This window comes from Halyomorpha halys, unplaced genomic scaffold, assembly GCF_000696795.3.
Source record: "Halyomorpha halys isolate HHAL.00 unplaced genomic scaffold, Hhal_1.1 Scaffold2840.1, whole genome shotgun sequence".
NCBI lineage: Eukaryota > Metazoa > Arthropoda > Insecta > Hemiptera > Pentatomidae > Halyomorpha > Halyomorpha halys.
The window spans coordinates 57280-75260 of NW_027108400.1; the positions used below are offsets into that span (position 1 = coordinate 57280).

The 17981-nt window shown below is 31.4% G+C and overlaps 1 protein-coding gene across 3 annotated transcripts; it reads right to left on the reverse strand.

Moving 5' to 3' along the window:
- Window positions 1-691: 691 nt before the first annotated feature.
- Window positions 692-13231, reverse strand: LOC106691730 (RNA-binding protein 5). 3 transcript variants are annotated; one of them, XM_014437585.2, is made up of 4 exons: window positions 13108-13231; window positions 6879-6952; window positions 5197-5298; window positions 692-4781 (listed from the first exon to the last, which is right to left on the reverse strand). In XM_014437585.2, the coding sequence occupies exon 4, from the start codon at window positions 4764-4766 to the stop codon at window positions 1866-1868; it is 2901 nt and encodes a 966-aa protein (XP_014293071.1). In that variant the 5' UTR covers window positions 4767-4781; window positions 5197-5298; window positions 6879-6952; window positions 13108-13231; the 3' UTR covers window positions 692-1865. The 3 variants fall into 3 exon arrangements, with proteins under 3 accessions (XP_014293071.1, XP_014293072.1, XP_066902823.1); XM_014437586.2 differs by having other exon boundaries at window positions 12069-13219; XM_067046722.1 differs by having other exon boundaries at window positions 5197-6952; window positions 12069-13219.
- Between the last annotated feature and the right edge of the window lie 4750 nt (window positions 13232-17981).

Sequence of the window (17981 nt, forward strand, 5' to 3'; positions counted from 1 at the left end):
TGAGCTCTAATATAACTAATAAATATTTCCGATACAATTTTTGAAACAAAGAAGAAATTATATATTTTTTTTTATTCTTCATAGAAGACACAATATTTTTTTAGTTGAACTACTATTCTTAGGAGGATAATCTTAATGTTTTTAAGTGAATATTGACTAATTAGAAATTGATGTTTTTGACCTGGGCAGAATAGCCTACATGGAGTTTTAGAGTTTTTTAAATTATATAATTTCAAAGTTGTATTAAGTAGATTATCCCTGAAGATGGCTGGATTGGCCTAAACGTTGGACTTTGGACTGGAAGAAAAATAAAGGTTTTGAGACTATAATGGATAGAATTTAAATTATTTAATTTAATATAAGGCATTCCTTTTGAAAAATCTGCCATATTAGGCCAAGGCACATTCAAGTACTAAACTTTTAACCATATGAAAGAATTTTTATAAAATATCTTTTATGTATAGCACAATTTCAAGTTATTTTTACTAGGCTACAGAGCCATTTTAGAACTCAAATGTGGTATACAAAAAAATGTGCATAAAATGGTATCTTCAGTACCACTATCATTACAAATGAATTTTATTTCATCTACATTTTAAGGATGTTAATACCTTGAGGTATATGAAAATAGACAATTAAAAAAAAATAAAGTAGGACATGAAGATTAGATTAGGTGTACAATAAACAAAGATTTATACCAAAATATATTTATCATCTATGTATTGATAGTACAAGCAAATATTTTCATTACAAACAACCAATCTCTGGAACTTATCTCTTTAAACCATTTACATAAACAAATCTACTTATGTCAGAATAGTTTATAGATGAGTTCCAGCAATGATAATAAACAAACTTAACCACTTATCCTTCAACATATAAACAGTAAGAAAAAAAAAATTCTTGATGCAACATTACTTTAAATGCTACATCATACGCCAGAAGGAATAATTATATTTCATTTAATAAAAAAATTTCAAAATAATAACAAAATAAGAAACAGAGAAAAAGCAAAATGAAATTTCATTTAAATACAGTAATGTGAAAATTTTCTATTTAATAAATAATATTAACACTCATTATAAATATAAAAAATTGTCATACCTCAGAGGAAAAAGAATATATAACCTCATAAAAAAAGTAACCTAATGACACTTAACAAAATTTTAAAACTATTATTTTCAATACTACTTAATAAACCAATCAACAAAATCATTCATGTTATAAAATTTGACTCAAATAAACACACAATTCAATCAATAAATTCAACAATCACAACAACAACAGCCCCACGAACTTTACTTATAAAACCAAATAAAGATTTTATAATAATGTGTTTTTGTAGTTACCTAGCTTCTTTCGTCAATTTAAATAATATTAAAAAAAAGTTCCTTATTAAAAACACATATCCTTAGAAAACAAAAACATAAAAATAAAGATAATGAATTCATGAATATCACTCATACTTTAATTAAAGCTATATTTTTAAAAGTATAAAATCACGATCAACACCGGGTTTATGTACATATATAAATACATACACACATCTCAATCAATTTTTCCTTAAACTATTAAATATATACATCATAAAAAAATCTAAATGTATGAAATAAGACTTATGATTACTACACTTTATACACATAAACTATATACAAAATTCATAATTTATTTTATTTACACGAGATGAATCATACATATGTTACATTAAAAATTTATTACAGATTTTTTCAAAATGTATATACATGGAATAGTTTAAAATTTTAAATGAATAGTAAAAATCGAAATTCCAGTAACCAAAGCAAAGACCTAGCTACGCTCAAGCCTTTCCTAAAGCCAGTATTAAAAAAATATTTTCTTGACCTTTTTCACGACAAAGACCCATCTATTTCACTGTAACGAATTTGCATCATTTTTTTAACACAATCCTTGTATGTTTCCCCAGGTCCCGGAGTAACACCAACGGACTTGCTTCCTAGACCCGCTGACGCTGCCCTTCTTTCAGTTTGAATAATACTCGTTCTTCCCTGATTGCTTTTACCTAGCCCCATTCCTTCTTGCCAACCCATTTTCTGAAGTAACTTACTACCAAGATTATCATTTCCAATACCAGCTCTGGTCGGTTCTTCATAGCTCACAACTGCTTCTCTACCTTTCATATAAGTTTCCTTTAATTTACTAGGTTGTGGTGCATCTGGTTCTCCATATTTCAACCTCCTTTCTTTCGCTCTATCTCTGTACTGGATATTTTTACTTTGACTGTCGTCAGAATCTGACAATCCACGAGATTTGTACCATGCATTGAGATTCTGTTTATGTAAGTCAGAGAGCTGCTGATGTTTGACAAGAGCATCTTTACTAGGAAATTGACGTTTGCAGAGTAAACAGGCCATCTTAGTCCAGTCAGTAAGACACTTGATGTCTAATTGGGATGTATCTTCTTGTGATTCTTCTGGTTCACTATCACTTCCTTGACCATAAGCAGCAACAAGACTTTCATGCTTGGTAGATGCTTTTATATCCATACCATTAGATAATATAGGAAGAACAAGATCTTTACGTTCTAAAACTGCATACCCAATGTCTGCAGCACCAGCAGCTTTCATTGATGACACTGCTTGTTGTGCAGCAACAATATTTTGTTTAGCTATTTCTTTTTTCTGGTTTAATGTTTTTGCCCACTTTTCCATATCCTTTGCTATTCTCTTAGCAACTTTAACTTTATCTTTTTCTTCTATTTTTTCTTTTGCTTTCTTGGCCTCATCATCTTTCGTCTCTTCACTACTTATATTGGGAGGTGGAGGAGCTTGTAGAGCCTGAGAATTAGAACCATCAGTAGGCGCGGGTAAGTAAGTTTTCTTTGAAGCGTCCCAATACAAAAATTTACCTGTTTTATTGTTGTAATAATATTGTGAATTGGCATCATAATACAATGTAGTGTAAGGATCATAGTAGTACCCAGAAGATTTGTCATATTGATAAGAACTGACATCAGGAATAGGGTAAGTTTTGTCACCAGAGCCATCTGGTGGTTCGTTTAAACTACCTTTTGTACTTGCTTTTTTATGAGCAGCAACAGCAGCTTGAGCACAAGCCAAGCCTGCTGAATTGTTAACTGGTAATGAAATATTAGCTCCTTCAGTGATTTGTTTTTTATAATATTCTTCATAGTAGGCTATATAAGCAGCTTTCTCTTGAGGATTAGTAGCATAAAGATTGGCACTATATTCAGCGAGACGAGGAACATCACTCAATTTGTACTGAGTTGTCTCCTGCTTCTGGTGACTCCACTGGGCAGCTGCCACAGCAGCATTAGCTATTTGACCACTAATTGCTGCAGAAGAATGAAGAGTTAAGGGATCTAGTTTAGCATAGGAGATTATTGCCGTTCTACCATCAACTTGGGGACATGAAGTCTGCAAAGCATTATGTAAATACATGGCATCAACAACATTGTTCATTTCAAGGTAACAAACACCTCTTGAAGTATTTGTTGCAGGATCACGTCCTATTCGCACACTCCTAATTGGTAAAGATGACAAGGATTTAATTGACTGTAATACGCTTTCTTCAGTTGTCAAAGCATCTAATCCTCTTAAAAGAACAGTGTTTGTTGGATGAGAACTAACTTCATCAGTACCTTCCAATACTTCACCTTCTCTACGGGGCAAATTACATTTAAAACATGTATCTCTCCGTCGGAAATTGTGAGCTTGACATTTGCAGTACCAATCAGACATACGCTTATCTCTCCCATATGTATAAGGATCCTTTGGCAAACTGTACTGCAATAAAGCCCTGAAATGATCTTTTAACATAAGTTCACCTTGTTTCATTTCAATCCACTTAGTTGCATCTTCAACTGACTTGAATTCAACAAAAGCAAAACCTCTTGAAGTACCAGTGTCCTTTCTCCTAACTAAACGGATGTCACGGCATTGAAGCTGAGATAAAACAATATCTTCTTGTATGTCATGTTCAGTTATATGCTGAGCAAGACCTCGAATAATGATGGTTTTTTGTGGAGTTTGTTTTTTGTATGCATATCTATCTTCAGCACGAAGAGAGCTATCCGCATATGGTCTTGAATAATCATAATCACCATCAGATCTTCGATCATAACTGTTACTGTTTTCTTCTTCACTTGAATATTTTCTTCCACCTTCTTCATCATCATCACCTCGCCCATATCTTCGGTCATATCTGTCATGCCTGCTTCCAGAACGATCATAATCATTCCAACGATCACCATCCCTATAACGCTTCGAATGATCACGCCCTTCTTCATTATCGGGAGACCGCCTACGATCCCTACTTGCACCTCTACTCCTATCCCTTGACCTTCTTTTCCTATCTCCTCGCTCACTCCTATCCCCTCTATCACCTCTTTCTCCCCTTTCAGTCCTATCTCTTTCCCTTTCTCTATCACGATCCCTCTCCCTAGACCTGGATCTATCCCGAGAAGTCCTATCTCTACCTTTATACCTGCTACCTCTATCATCGAGGAAATCATCAACAGATCTCCTCCAAGGATCTCTATCTCTATCCTGCCTAGACATCCACTCCCTACTCCTAGCAATCAGATCATCTTCTGGAGATTTCTGGTTACTGTTGAAGTAGGGGCTACCAAAACCTCCACTGCGGCCACCACCACTTCCATTGCCGCTGTTGCCATTGTTGTTACCATTGCCAGTTCCATTTCCTCCTCCACTGCTACTACTGCCTCCAGCACCAAAGAATGGGCTTTCTCCAAAATGCCTTCTGTCCATTCCTCGCTATTTGATCTTAATAATGAACAATATTCAAAACGAAAATTAGTAAAAAAATAACTTAATAAAATACATACCCAAAAGACGTAGAATTTGTCCACCCATCTAAATTAATTTTAACTATGCACTTTATAACAATTCACTTTAAAATAGTAAACAAAAGATTTTGAAAATGACAAATATAAATTTATAAATTGTAGGAAACTCATTTAATACAAATAAATATTGTTGACTTTTTAATCATTCTGTAAGAAATAAAAAATAAGCACCAATAAAACAGAAATTAAAAAATATTCTTTGATGAAATTATTAAATAATTTCTTTTAAAAACATGTTACATCAAAATATGAAAAAAAAATATTAAAGTAATTAAATTAGAGCAAAATTAAAAAATAAATCGCGGGCTTAAAGTTCCCAATAAGATTCTTACCGTATAAATAGAAGATTGACAGTATGACACACCAGATAGTATCTTTTCTGACAAACAGTGCAAACCCAACAACTTATTTCTTCTCACTCTACCTTGTGCGTTCTGAAACAAATTATTCACCAAAAAAAACGATTTATCGAACAGTTCTCTATATTTGAGCAGCAATCAACACGATAAATAACTCGCAACGAAAGATGTCCACAGCAGGAGAAATGTGGAAGAATTTGGTATAAGCATTCAGATAAGAATAATTATGAAAACATCAATATACAAAAATATCTGAGTTAAAACTAGGAAGAATAACATTTGTATGATATACTGTAACTTGGGTCAAAATGAGGGTTTACAGGCCAAATTTTGAATTTACTTAACTGATTGAAGGACTGAAAACCCAATAAAGTCACTCAAGTTACAGTAATAAACAGGATCTATAAATGATCAAGGAACTATTTTTTTTATTTATAATTTCAATTTTTTTTTGTTGACAAACAAATTAAACACACTGCTTGTTGCAGAACTTCTATTAATTAAAATGTCTGTCTTGCTTGCCATGCAAATCTACATTATGAATCATGTAACATAAGCAAGTCAAAATTAATGTTCTCAGAAGAAAAAATATAAACTTTTTATTCCACTTCATAGATAAAGAAGAGATCAATAATTATTGTGAATTCTTGTTCAATAAAAATCACTTTCTCTTCATTCTATAACTGTCATACAAAATAAATGGAAGACACACACACAATATGTAGTCATGGCATGTATAGAATGTCTTTAATAAGTCCAATTCTTCTTTAAACTTTGCAAATAAAATAAAGCACTTTGAATCCACATCCTGAGATTACTTATCAAGTAAAGATAAAATTATACATAGGATATAAGGGAAACTAGGTATGAAAAATGGGAAATTTGATGTATGATAACATATAAAGAATTTTCCATGATAATTGTTCTAATAAAAAAAAAAAAGAAAACTTATATCCAACAAGATTTTCATTAAATGAAGCTAAGGTGCACTGAATTAATTACATTTTCAAAAATGCCTATAGACAGTTTTAAAAATAAACTTAAAAAAAGTTTAAGCTAGAAATAAATTATGGGCATCATTCAGAGTTCAAACTCTGTAATAAAATTAAAAAGAAAAGTAAATACACTCATTTTCACATAGATACCTAATATGCCGCATTGTATAAACGTAATAAGCCTTAATGTACCTTCAAATTCGATCCAGATGGGAATCCACCAGATCTATTGGACTTAAAAATTTACTCAGTGGAAAAAGAATTATTGGAAAATTTACTAATTGTCACATATAGACTTTCTCTAAAAAAAAAATTGTTGTATAAAACCATGATATATACACTATGAAACTGAAATTTACTCTAAATTTTAACATTATATCTGAAAATATTTTTATGAACTTTAGAGAAAATTTCATTCGGTGAATATACACATACTGAGTAGAATCAAATTAATTAATAGTTACAATGTCAATTTTTCAATGGTAAAAAACTTTATTAATATCAAACTACATTATTTTTATTATTGTAATCAATTTAGTGCACCTAACGAACGAACTTATGTCACTGAATTAACATTATTAAACAATATCAATGGAAAATAACTTTATAAACAAGAATATTTATTATAGATGCATTTCAAAATTTAGAATCAGACAATACCTCAATCTTTTAAAGCAACGTCAGACAGTTCTTGATTTATTGCTGACAAAGCTGACAGATAACGTCTATTCCATCTGAAATCGACAATATACAATCAAAAAAATAAAGAACTATGAACATGAAATGCAAAACGAAATTTAACGATCACCAATCGAACAATGTTTATGTATAATGGATCGAGTCAGATAACACAATTACATCTTTTTAAAATAAAAAATAAATAAAAATTAATTAATAAAAATAAAAACAAAATATCACTAAAAGCACTAAGTCCTTCATTATTAAAACGAATCCACCATGATTTTCTCTTATAGTGAAAGCAACAATCAATTAATTTTTCTTGATAACGCAGGCTCTTTGGTATGCTTGCATATATTTTACTTTTTTCTCCCTTCAGAACTATATATTCAACCAACGACCTTAATATATAAAGTATTATTGATAACTTTACCTACACCATACCACCATAATAACGCATGGATAGTTATATATCTCCAGCAGTGATAATCCTTAAATATACTTATAGTTAAAAAAAAAAAGTTATCTAAAACAATAATTTATATTATAACTCTAGAGCCAGTATAATAAATGAATTATACTTAGCATAAGTTCCAAAAGCATCTAATAAGTGCAGTGTAGGAATCATACAAAATAATTTAATTATAAATAATTACAAAAATAATGTAATTATATTGTATTATAAAAATAATTTTATTTTATTTAAAATTATTTTTCTTTAGAAAAATGCAAAAACATAAGTTCCAAATAGTTAAATTAGAGTAAGAGTAATATTCAGCAAAATGAATGAAAAAAGTTTCATATTCTGATGTAAACTAAAAAAAAAAAAAACACCCTGGAGTTGAAATAATTCTTTTCAAAAATTATTTTTTATAGGATGCCTAGTAAAAGGCTCTTTCATCCCCTGCGTGGTGCTACACTCAACAATGTTGCTAAGATGACGCCTAGCCATCATGACCCTTACTCATAACTAGTTATTTACTAGTAAATGAAACTTGAAGACTTACTTTTGAAATTTGTTTTTTGCCATTTGCAGAATGGCAAAAAACAAAACAAAAAACAAATGAAAATAAATATTCTTTTTTTCAAAAATAATTTAGATTTCATTAATTTGTACATACACTGTCTCTTTCCTTCCTTTGTTTTCAAGTGCACAATAAAATTTATACATTAATTATTACATATTAGTCCGGTCAGCTAGAGACTGAGAAGAGATCTCAGTGGAAAATTTTGGAGATCTAAAATGGGCTTAGGTTTTTTGGAGTACTAATTACTTTTTAGCCATAATTTCTTCCAGGAAATATAAAACAAAATTTAAAAAAAAAGCTTTAAGAATCCAATAACATCAAAACCATGCATTTTTCAGCAACATCAAATTTATTATTATTATTTTTTAAAAAATTTATTTATTGATATTTACAACTGTACATAAATACATTAAGTAAATTTGAGGAAATCATAATGGTATGGTACAAGCATGTAGAGAAACTACCCAATGGTAGCACTCTAAAAACATTTTTAAAATATAAGGTCTCGAGACCATCTTCTTTTCAGATGCCTCGGAGGATTGTCCGGAATAAAAGAGGAAGCAAAATTAGAAACTAATGGGTTTGAGTGGTTAGGGAGTTTGATGGAAGGATTGATATCTGGTTCAGGTTAGATCGGTTACAAATGGAACATTAAGGTCTTTGTGGTTGATTTTATTTGTGACAAAGTAGGGAGCATTTAGGATTTTACGTATGATAAATTAAACATGTTATTTTCCTTAAATTTTCAACTCAATTTAACACGTATTATTCATTTTTTTTTTCCTGGAAAACTAATTAGGATCAACCTCTCATCATTATTCCCAGATGTTTAAAATGGAAAATGTGATTAAAAATTTTCGATTTTGAGGACATAATTTTTTTTGTTCCATTCCTGCATGGAAAGCTTTCCTACCTTTAGTAGCGAGAAAGAAATATAGATACATTTTGTTTTACTTCTGAAAAAAAAAATTGAGGTCACCAAGTTGAAATTCGTAATCAGCAACATAAATGAGTATATTTTCAAGTCCCTCCAAAACTTTCCACAGAGATCCTGTCTGGGTCCTCATTTGACCGAACCACATTAAACTACAAGTATCTAAACGATGTTTAAATAAAAAACATAAAAATGTAGGTAATTTAATCTTGCTAAGTAAGTATAGATTGATGTTGAAAAATTTAGGTTTATGCGCTACTGAATAAAAAGAAAGATTAATTTTAAATTAAAAAAAAATAATCTATTACTGGAGAAAATAGGAGACACAAGGTTGGAATTCATAATCAGCACCCAAAACAGTGCAATTAGCAAATATTTAGAATTTCCCCAAAACTTTCTAGGTGGAAACACTATAAGGACATGTCATACAATGCTATTCTAAACTTCCCCTGGAAATACCAATGCCGCAAATTTACCAACCTTTGGCACTGAAACTTATTTGGAAGATTAATAGCTTAATTGTAGATGATTTATAAAGAAATGCATAATTTTGTTACCTAGAACCTAGTCAAAACAAGACCAAACTAATAAATAAATATGATTAGTGTATAATGGTACATTTATAGAAAATAAAAAATAAAATGTAAATAAAAACAAAATCTAGAATATTAATACTTTAGTTAAAGAAAAACTCTTCCTTTCATACTGCCTATTTCATTAAAACACAACATTATGGTACATGGAATTGAATTGATTTGAACAGTTAACTATCTTCCTTAGTTAAAGAACAAGTATCTCTCAAATTACGGAAATCAGTTTTAAACAAAAATCCCAAATCATGTCTTTACAGGCTATGAAAATTGTAAGAATTCAGCCACTATTTATAGATTATTTTCAAAACTACCAAGGTGGTATAACTATAAATAAACCTTAATAGAAATTTAAAGTATGTGGTTCTTCCCATTAGATCACATCTGGATAAAATATCAACAACATTGTATTCTAAATACAAACCTAATTTACTCCAAAGAATACAAACATGATCGTTTCAATCTCCAATAATTGAGTAACAGATTTCATATAATTAAAACAGCAATCACAGATGACAGCAAAGTTAAAAATCATATGAATGTTTATTTAAATAATATTTAGTAGTAAATTTTACTTATGAACTGGTGAACTAATAGAAAAAAAAAATAATGTTACAAATAGATTTCTTTCTTCAATCATCAAAATTATTAAACACGACTGATATTTCCAAACTTATTGTTAGCAAAACTTTGTATGCCAAGAATTATAGAAAAACCAGCAACACAGAAGAATCTTAAACATACTTAAATAGAAAAGTAGCATTAACCAGTAAGTTAAGTTAGTTTTAGTTCAAATAACTGTTTTTACATTCCGATTATAAAGTTAGATATAAAGCTAGGATTGTTGTAAGGAGCAATTTGAACTGTGAATGTTGAAACATATTTTTTGAAGATCATTAATTAATTTACAAATGTTGGGATATCATATACCTACTTAAACCATTTTTTTTTAAAAGTACTATTATTTAAAAGTCCAGGATTCAAATAACATTTAATAAAAGTGGGTCAAGTAATTTAATAAAAGTAAAAAAATTCAACTTTGTGTCAACAAAACCAAAATTTATTATTACTAAATGTCTTTAGTCTTGTCACCAATAAGTCATGAGAAGATGATAAGTATTTAAATTTTGGTATAGATAATTCTAGTCTGCAACCTTTTTCATACATGATCAGCTCTGACGAAGCTCTACAAAGTAGGGCGAAACGCTGGTTAACATTAAATACTTTTTCTACTATATTGTTCCTTTATTGACCACCACCCGGACTATCTTCCTACAATATGTCTTTACAACTTTAAAGGAAAAAGGAACTTTGTTCATTTTCTTTTTGAAAATTTTCACCTACCAAGTTTATTTTCATATTCGAATTTTTGAATTAAAATAGTTAAAAAGTGCAAAAGAAAAAATCTGATACTTTTCATTCAAAAAAGAAAAAATGGAGACAACACAGTCACCCCTAATTTAAATACATTCACAACATTCTAATATAACAATTAGATTTTCATCAACTATCCATGTAGAAGTTACACATTTAAGTTAATGCAATTTTAATAATTTCTTCCATTGAAATAAAGCTCACTGACGAAGGTTTAACAGAAAATTTAGTGAAAATATAGTCTTAAGTTTCCAAACATAGAAAAGCTGAAGTAATTATAACAAGATGATTTTTAAATCTCGTCGTTAATACAATGTCAACCAGAAACCCAACCATTGAGTTAAAAAAATATTATCATTGCTTCGGACTAATGACAGCGAACAGTTAAAAAATTTAACATGGAATTTAAATGATTATACAAAATTAATTAATTATGCTGTTGTTTGATACATATCAAGAATATACAAATCTCAAAATAAATCAAACTTTTAGAAACTAAAGTTTGATTTTCTGCAAGAATTGGAATTTGTTGTGTCTGATTAACGGATTTAAATATATTAAATTTGCCTTGTACCCTAAAGTAACAAGAAAAAATACATACAAATATAAAGACATTTCTTCTAATTGCCAACTAAGTTTTTTGTTCTTTGTCCAAAGAAACATTTGGCTTAGAATCAATAAACTTGAGAAACAAAAATTATACCTCCTTTTCATTTTGGACTATTCTGTTCATAAAGCCCACCAATGCTCTGAAAAATAGTTTTTCAATAAATGAGTCAGGTGAATATGGTGGATGAAGTAGTGCTTCACATTTTGGATAATGTATTTTTTTAAAAGTTAACATTACATGATCTCAAAATTTAAATCCAACCATATCCACTTGTTTCTAATTCACAATTCACTTAACTACTATTTTTAAGAATGATATAAAATAGTAGTAAAAATTTTTATACCTCAAGTTTATTGATTTCAAGCCAATAAGTTTCATTGAACAATCGATAAGAAACCTTGATGGGCATTGAAAGAAATGTAACAAAGTTATTGAAAGTAATTTTGAATAAAAACATTGATATTTGTTTTATTTTAATTGCCCCATAAACTAGACACAGAAATTAAGCATGTTAGATCCTAATAATAACAGAATAAAAACAATAGTTGTAGAACCAAACAAGGAAACATTCTTTAATTATATTCTAATTTAAAGGCTATTATAAAACTAGTATATAATATGATCACCACAACTCACTTAAAATTAAATTCATTCAGAATTTGGTCAACACGATTTCGCAATATCATTTCAAAGTGTTGAGATACTTATTAGAAAATCCAACTTTAAACATAACACACTTCTGAATATAAACTATAAGAATAAATATTCTAAACAATGATCAAAACTTATTGAATGTGTAAATTATGGAAAAACAAAAAACAAATGAATGTTACATATAATATTGACTCTAGAGATCACAGATTGCAATAAACAACTAACAACTGAAATAATTTGAAGTGATAAATTAAAAATTGTGTAATGCAAGAAAAAAAAACACAAATAGAGAGACTGGACTATCTCGTTCAATTGCAATAACACTATTATTTTGGACTTCTAGTATCACTCATGTAAAATACATAGGTATGGTTCCAAAGAAAAATATATTTTGAATGAAAATAATAAGGACGTCTACCATAAAACTTCGATGAAGTTCCAAGTAATCCATATTTTGAGTGTACTAAATGATCATTTCTTACTTCATTTGTAGTTCACACAAAATAAATGTTGATATTAACAGGTCATTTATAAACAATAAGTAATTAATAAAAAATAACTCATGAAAGCAGCATTAATCTAGTAACACAGCCTGGCTGTAACAAAAATAGATTCGATAGACATAATGGATCTGCCCTCCTGAATGAACTGAAAATCTATGACCATACATGTAAAATTGAAAACTTCATATTTTCAAGACCTCAGTAGATTACTAAATTTAGCATATTAACAGTTAAAATACAGGTGAACATTTTTTAATTCTGCCCTTCATTAATTACATACCAGTGAAGACAAAAGGTGATTTTTAATTTATAATAAGAAAACCTTAATAGTTAACAAACCTAAACTTATTAGATGCCAGTAAATACTGTGAGAAAGAAGCATTAGAAACCTGAAAACAAAAGCCAATCCTTCACTTCTTCCACGGCTTCTCTGAATAGCATGGAAAAAAACTGGCATCGTCAAAAACAATATAAATAAGTCAATTCAATCCTACGTAACTTACAACATAATTTGTTACCTGTCTTAGCACAAGGAGTCCGGAAAATGGGAACGTTAACATTATTCAAGAAATCAAAGTATAAATTTTAAACACCACAATATCCCAACACAACGCCTTGCAAGATGGCGTGTTTGTACCGCAATCCACAGCCTTCTAGCGCGAATCAATAACCTCCCAGTATTGAAAAGTACTTCAATAGGAGTGTTAATCCTAATTGTAATAAAACTAAAGCCATATAACAATTTTAAAATTATTTTAAAAGTTATATTTTATTAATCATATATATGTCTTATAAACATATATAAAATAGAAGCAATCTTGTTGCTCGTTTCAATTGTTGATTCACAACTTTTTTTTAAATTGCTTATGACTAAGAATGATAAGTCCTATAAAACTAAGTTTTATCTCTTTTCACCGAATCCAATAGATCAAGCTAAATCACTTAGCTGAGATTTTGTTCAACTTGTGGTAAACAGGTTAACAAAATTTGAATATGTAGGTATTCAAAACTTTTTAACGGTTTTATGATAGCTTCATTCCTCAGTTCCAAGAAAAGTGATTCAATTAAAAAATTAAATATTTTGAGATCAATTAACTAAAATACTATAAAAATTAGTAGTATAAAGGTTTTTCTTTCTTTTTTTTCTGTTTCATTTTTAACATAATTGTATAAGTTCAAGGCTGAAAATTATATGGCGCCTACGCGCGGTGTCCCAAATTCGATTGAGACTCATTTTTTTTCCAGTTTTGATAATTTCGAAATGGAACTAGATTTCAGTTATGGTTTATAAAGCATCTTTGAGTACTAAAGTCAACTTTATTAACTCGCGTTCATGCATTCACAATGGGAAGAGAAATTTTCAATGAACGATTCCTTAGAAAAACAAATTTTAAAACGGTTTAATATCAGCGAATTTTCCTCACCGACGCAATCGCCATAAACTGTAATACAAAGTATTACAGTCTGACGGTTTCCAGACAAACGATGCGGAAAACCGAACAATCTTAAAGAACAAAACCGATTGAAATACGTGGCCAGTGAGACCCAAATGCTTATCATGATGGTGGAATTGTTTCGGAACGAAACTTTTAAGTGATTTTGTTTTTTATCTTGATCGATTTTCCTAATTATTTTTTACGAATAATATCAATAACCATAAAAAAAAAACTATTAAAGGATTTTGATGATTTACGCCTCAAGCGCAAAATGGTATGGAAAAATGACCCATATAAAAACTTCTGTGAGCATCCTTCATTGAAAATATCTCCTTACATTCCGAATTTAGTGCACTGTGGAATCAGGAAGAGATTAAAATGACGAGACCATGCTTGAGTACATAGGCGTAGACAGAGGGGAGCCGCGGCTAGATTTTTGGGACCCTAGGAAAAAAAAAATAAAGAAAATAATGAACTTATTTGATAGATGAATTCTTTCTGGATATATACTATAATAATTAAGGTAACGCGCAAAGTAAGTGAGCGCAATTATTCTTCATACACCTATCTCTAAAAATAATGAGTAAAATAGATCCTTTTTTAGATTCCATTCTTCCTATTATTCAGTTTGCCATTTTAATAATCTCAGAATGGTTGTTGTGGAAGCAACCTTCATAGAAGAGGTGGTTAATATTTTTGCCAGCATAAACAGAGGGCTGAAGCTTTCATTGCAAACCTATTCATCAACTCTTATATTTTTTTAAATAATTGGAGAAGTTTGTCGGGGGGTGCGGTCAGCAAAAACAACATAAATAAACAAAACCATATTTATTTAGATTTTGATTATTTATGTTGTTCTTTGCTGACCGCACCTCCCGACAAACTTCTCCAATCATCAATCTACGGTCAACTATCTACATCTCCTTATATTTTTTTAATTATCGTGTGTATTGTACGTATTTAAGTCCAATAATTAAGTTCATGCTCGATTTTCAATGATTTATTCTGATTATAGCTAGTAAAAATTTAAAAAGTAATAATGAGGTGTAGATAGTTGACCGTAGATAAATGATTGGAGGAGTTTATCGGGGGGAGGGGGGAGGGAAGGAGGGATGCGGTCAGCAATGAATAACATAAATAAACAAAACAATATATATACAAATTCAATTTTGTATAATTCCAAATTTGTTTGTATACTATTCCTTTTCAATTTTATGTTTCTCTAAATGTTGTTGTTATCTCTTTTGTTCTATAACCCTGATGAAGACCTGAAACTCAGGTCGAAACGTTGGCATAAAATAAATAAATATTGTTTTGTTTTTTTATGTTGTTCTTTGCTGACCGTACCCTTCGACAAACTTCTTCAATAATTAAAAAGTAATAAATGAATTTTATGAAGTAGCAAGTAGTGTGTGGGATTTTTACCCACTAAAACCACTGCCCTACACCAGTTCATTCCTCTCCACGGGACCGCCGCTGGATATTACTTCATACAGAGAAATGACCGAGTGCCGCCTCGCTTTGTTCGCATGGTTTTGCACGGTATTCACGTCTTCTAGCCCTCTCTTCCTCTCTCAAGCTCTTCAGGACGACTGTGTTGAATATCTTCACTGCGTTCCAATGCTGGCCTGGTACGATGTACCTCCACACACTCTCTGAAATTCGCTTCACACCAGAGCAAACCGAATACAAGCAAAAACAAGTGCTCCGTTGTTTCCTTGATAGTCTGACATTCAGGACAGTCTGCAGTGTAGTCTAGTTTGAATCGGTACTAGTAGGCTCTAAAGCATCCATGTTCGGTCAACAATTAGTTTATATAAAAATCCACCTAACCATGCTGGTGGCCATGCCACGAGCCCACATCGGGTATTAATCTGCGAGTCCACCTCCCGGAATCTCTAGCCTCCTAGCGCTGTTGCTACTGGCCGATGGTAATTTGTTCGCTCTTCTTCTCTGAAGACTTGTAAGCGTCGTTCATAGTGCCTGTTTTTTTCTTTAACAAGGAGTTCCACTGGCGGCATTCGCGCTATCACGCACACCGCTTCGTAGGAAACAGTTCGAAAAGCAATAACTTTCCTTAAACTAACTCTGCGATAAACTGAAATCACCTGTCTCCTGTAATCATCTGTCCTTTCCAAATCGGGGCTGCATATAACATACTGCAGGGGCAACAGTAGCAAGAAGCCTTCGGCTACTTTCTCTGGGACCTCCAACGTTTGGCATAAGGCGTGACAAAAAGGATTCTATTTTAGCAGAGTTGGCGCTGATATACTCCGTGTGAACATTAAAGCGGAGACGTGCATTGATCATGACTTCTAGGTATTTTAAGGGAGACTCGGAACGAACTTCGTGCATACCCACCGTGCCAGTGATGGACTCAGTTTGCTTTCTGCTAGTTACAAGGAGAATCTCGGTCTTGTGATCTGCAAGTTGTAGGCGTACCGAAAACCTAGGTCTAACCCATGGGTCTGCATCCACCTCATCAAAGAGTTCTCTCCAGCACCGTCGTTTGGTTTCTTTAATGACTTGTTGGAGGTTCCTTCTAGCTCTCTTGAACTTTTCTTGCAAGCACAGGAAACACCGGCAGACGTCTCGCTCGTTGGTAACGTCTTCTTGCTAGGTTGCAACACCGGCGAAGATCGTTAATAGTATCCGTCCACCAGTAAACTGAGTAATGATATGTGCCAGGCTTTGAACGGGCCATATCTGCATCACAAGCCCCAGATATAACAGAGGTCAGTATACGCGCCTTTTCCTCGGCTGACCCTTTCAATTTACACTCATCCTCTAGGATTAAAGTGAACGAGGCGCCATCGAAAGTCTTCGTGTTCCACCCATTGGTTCTTCATCGACAACTTTTCTTTCTTGTAGGCGTATCCATTGTAATCAATATAGCCTGGTGTTTGTATAAAATCCACAAACTTTCCAAGTTGCGATCCGTTGCAGGCAACCACTCACAAACGTCAAATCGATGATAGATGATCTTCCTGCTCTAGTGAACGTCGGGTTTGTTCTGGTGTTCATAAGGAACATATCTTATTTGTGCGAAAGCTTCGAAAAAAGGCAGTTATCTCACCCCAATTTTTGATTACTTTGATGAAAACTATGTATAATTAATAGTCAAAATCGATGAGTCTGGCAGGTATAGGTAGGGGGAATAAAAATTGGCGGAGTTTTCTCATCTGCGATGTTGTTGGATTTGTATCATTGTTCTCAATGCTGAACGGAAAGCTGGACACTTACAACTTCCGCTGGAGTGGTCAGTATCTCCATTTTCCGCACATAATACGCATTGCGGTTTCTGGTCACAGTCAGTATAGTACAAGAGCCCAAGAGGAGAAAAAAAAAGGCAGTTATCTCACCCCAATTTTTAGATTAAATTAGTTAAAATATGAGCCCTAATAGAGTTATTTACGTTAAATAGTTTTCGAGAAATAGCTTTTTAAAAAGCAACATTTCACAAAAATGTTGTATGGGACGTACTAAAAGATCAGTAGTTAGTGAATTAATTTTGAAAAATTTATATCTCAAAAACTATTTGACGGACAGATGGCTATTAGCACTCAAATCAAAGCTAGCTTAATGAGCTATAAAGTAGTTTATGATGTTTATCTTCGTAGGAGTAATAGTTTACATGAGATTCGCTAAAATAAATTGATTTACAGTTATCCGGACAAATTTTCATTTGCCAAATTTATATTCATATGGAGTGTGCGCATGCGCTAGTTAGCAAATGAACATATGCTACTTCGTGTCCCACAATAGACTATTTTTCCAGTGAACTAAAATAAAAACAGTAGTGAAAAAACAGTGAGATAATAAGTGATACTGCTCACATGAGAGCTAAAATATAGGTGAGTTGTCGCTTATTTATTAACTTTAAGTGAATTGTGTAAACGTTCCTTAATACCAACAGCAGCCATAGACTCGTATTAGAGATAACAACTCCAGCCTTT

Bases quoted from the DNA above. Each gene is read 5' to 3' on its own strand.
- LOC106691730 (XM_014437585.2), bottom strand. From the start codon at position 4,766: ATGGACAGAAGGCATTTTGGAGAAAGCCCATTCTTTGGTGCTGGAGGC.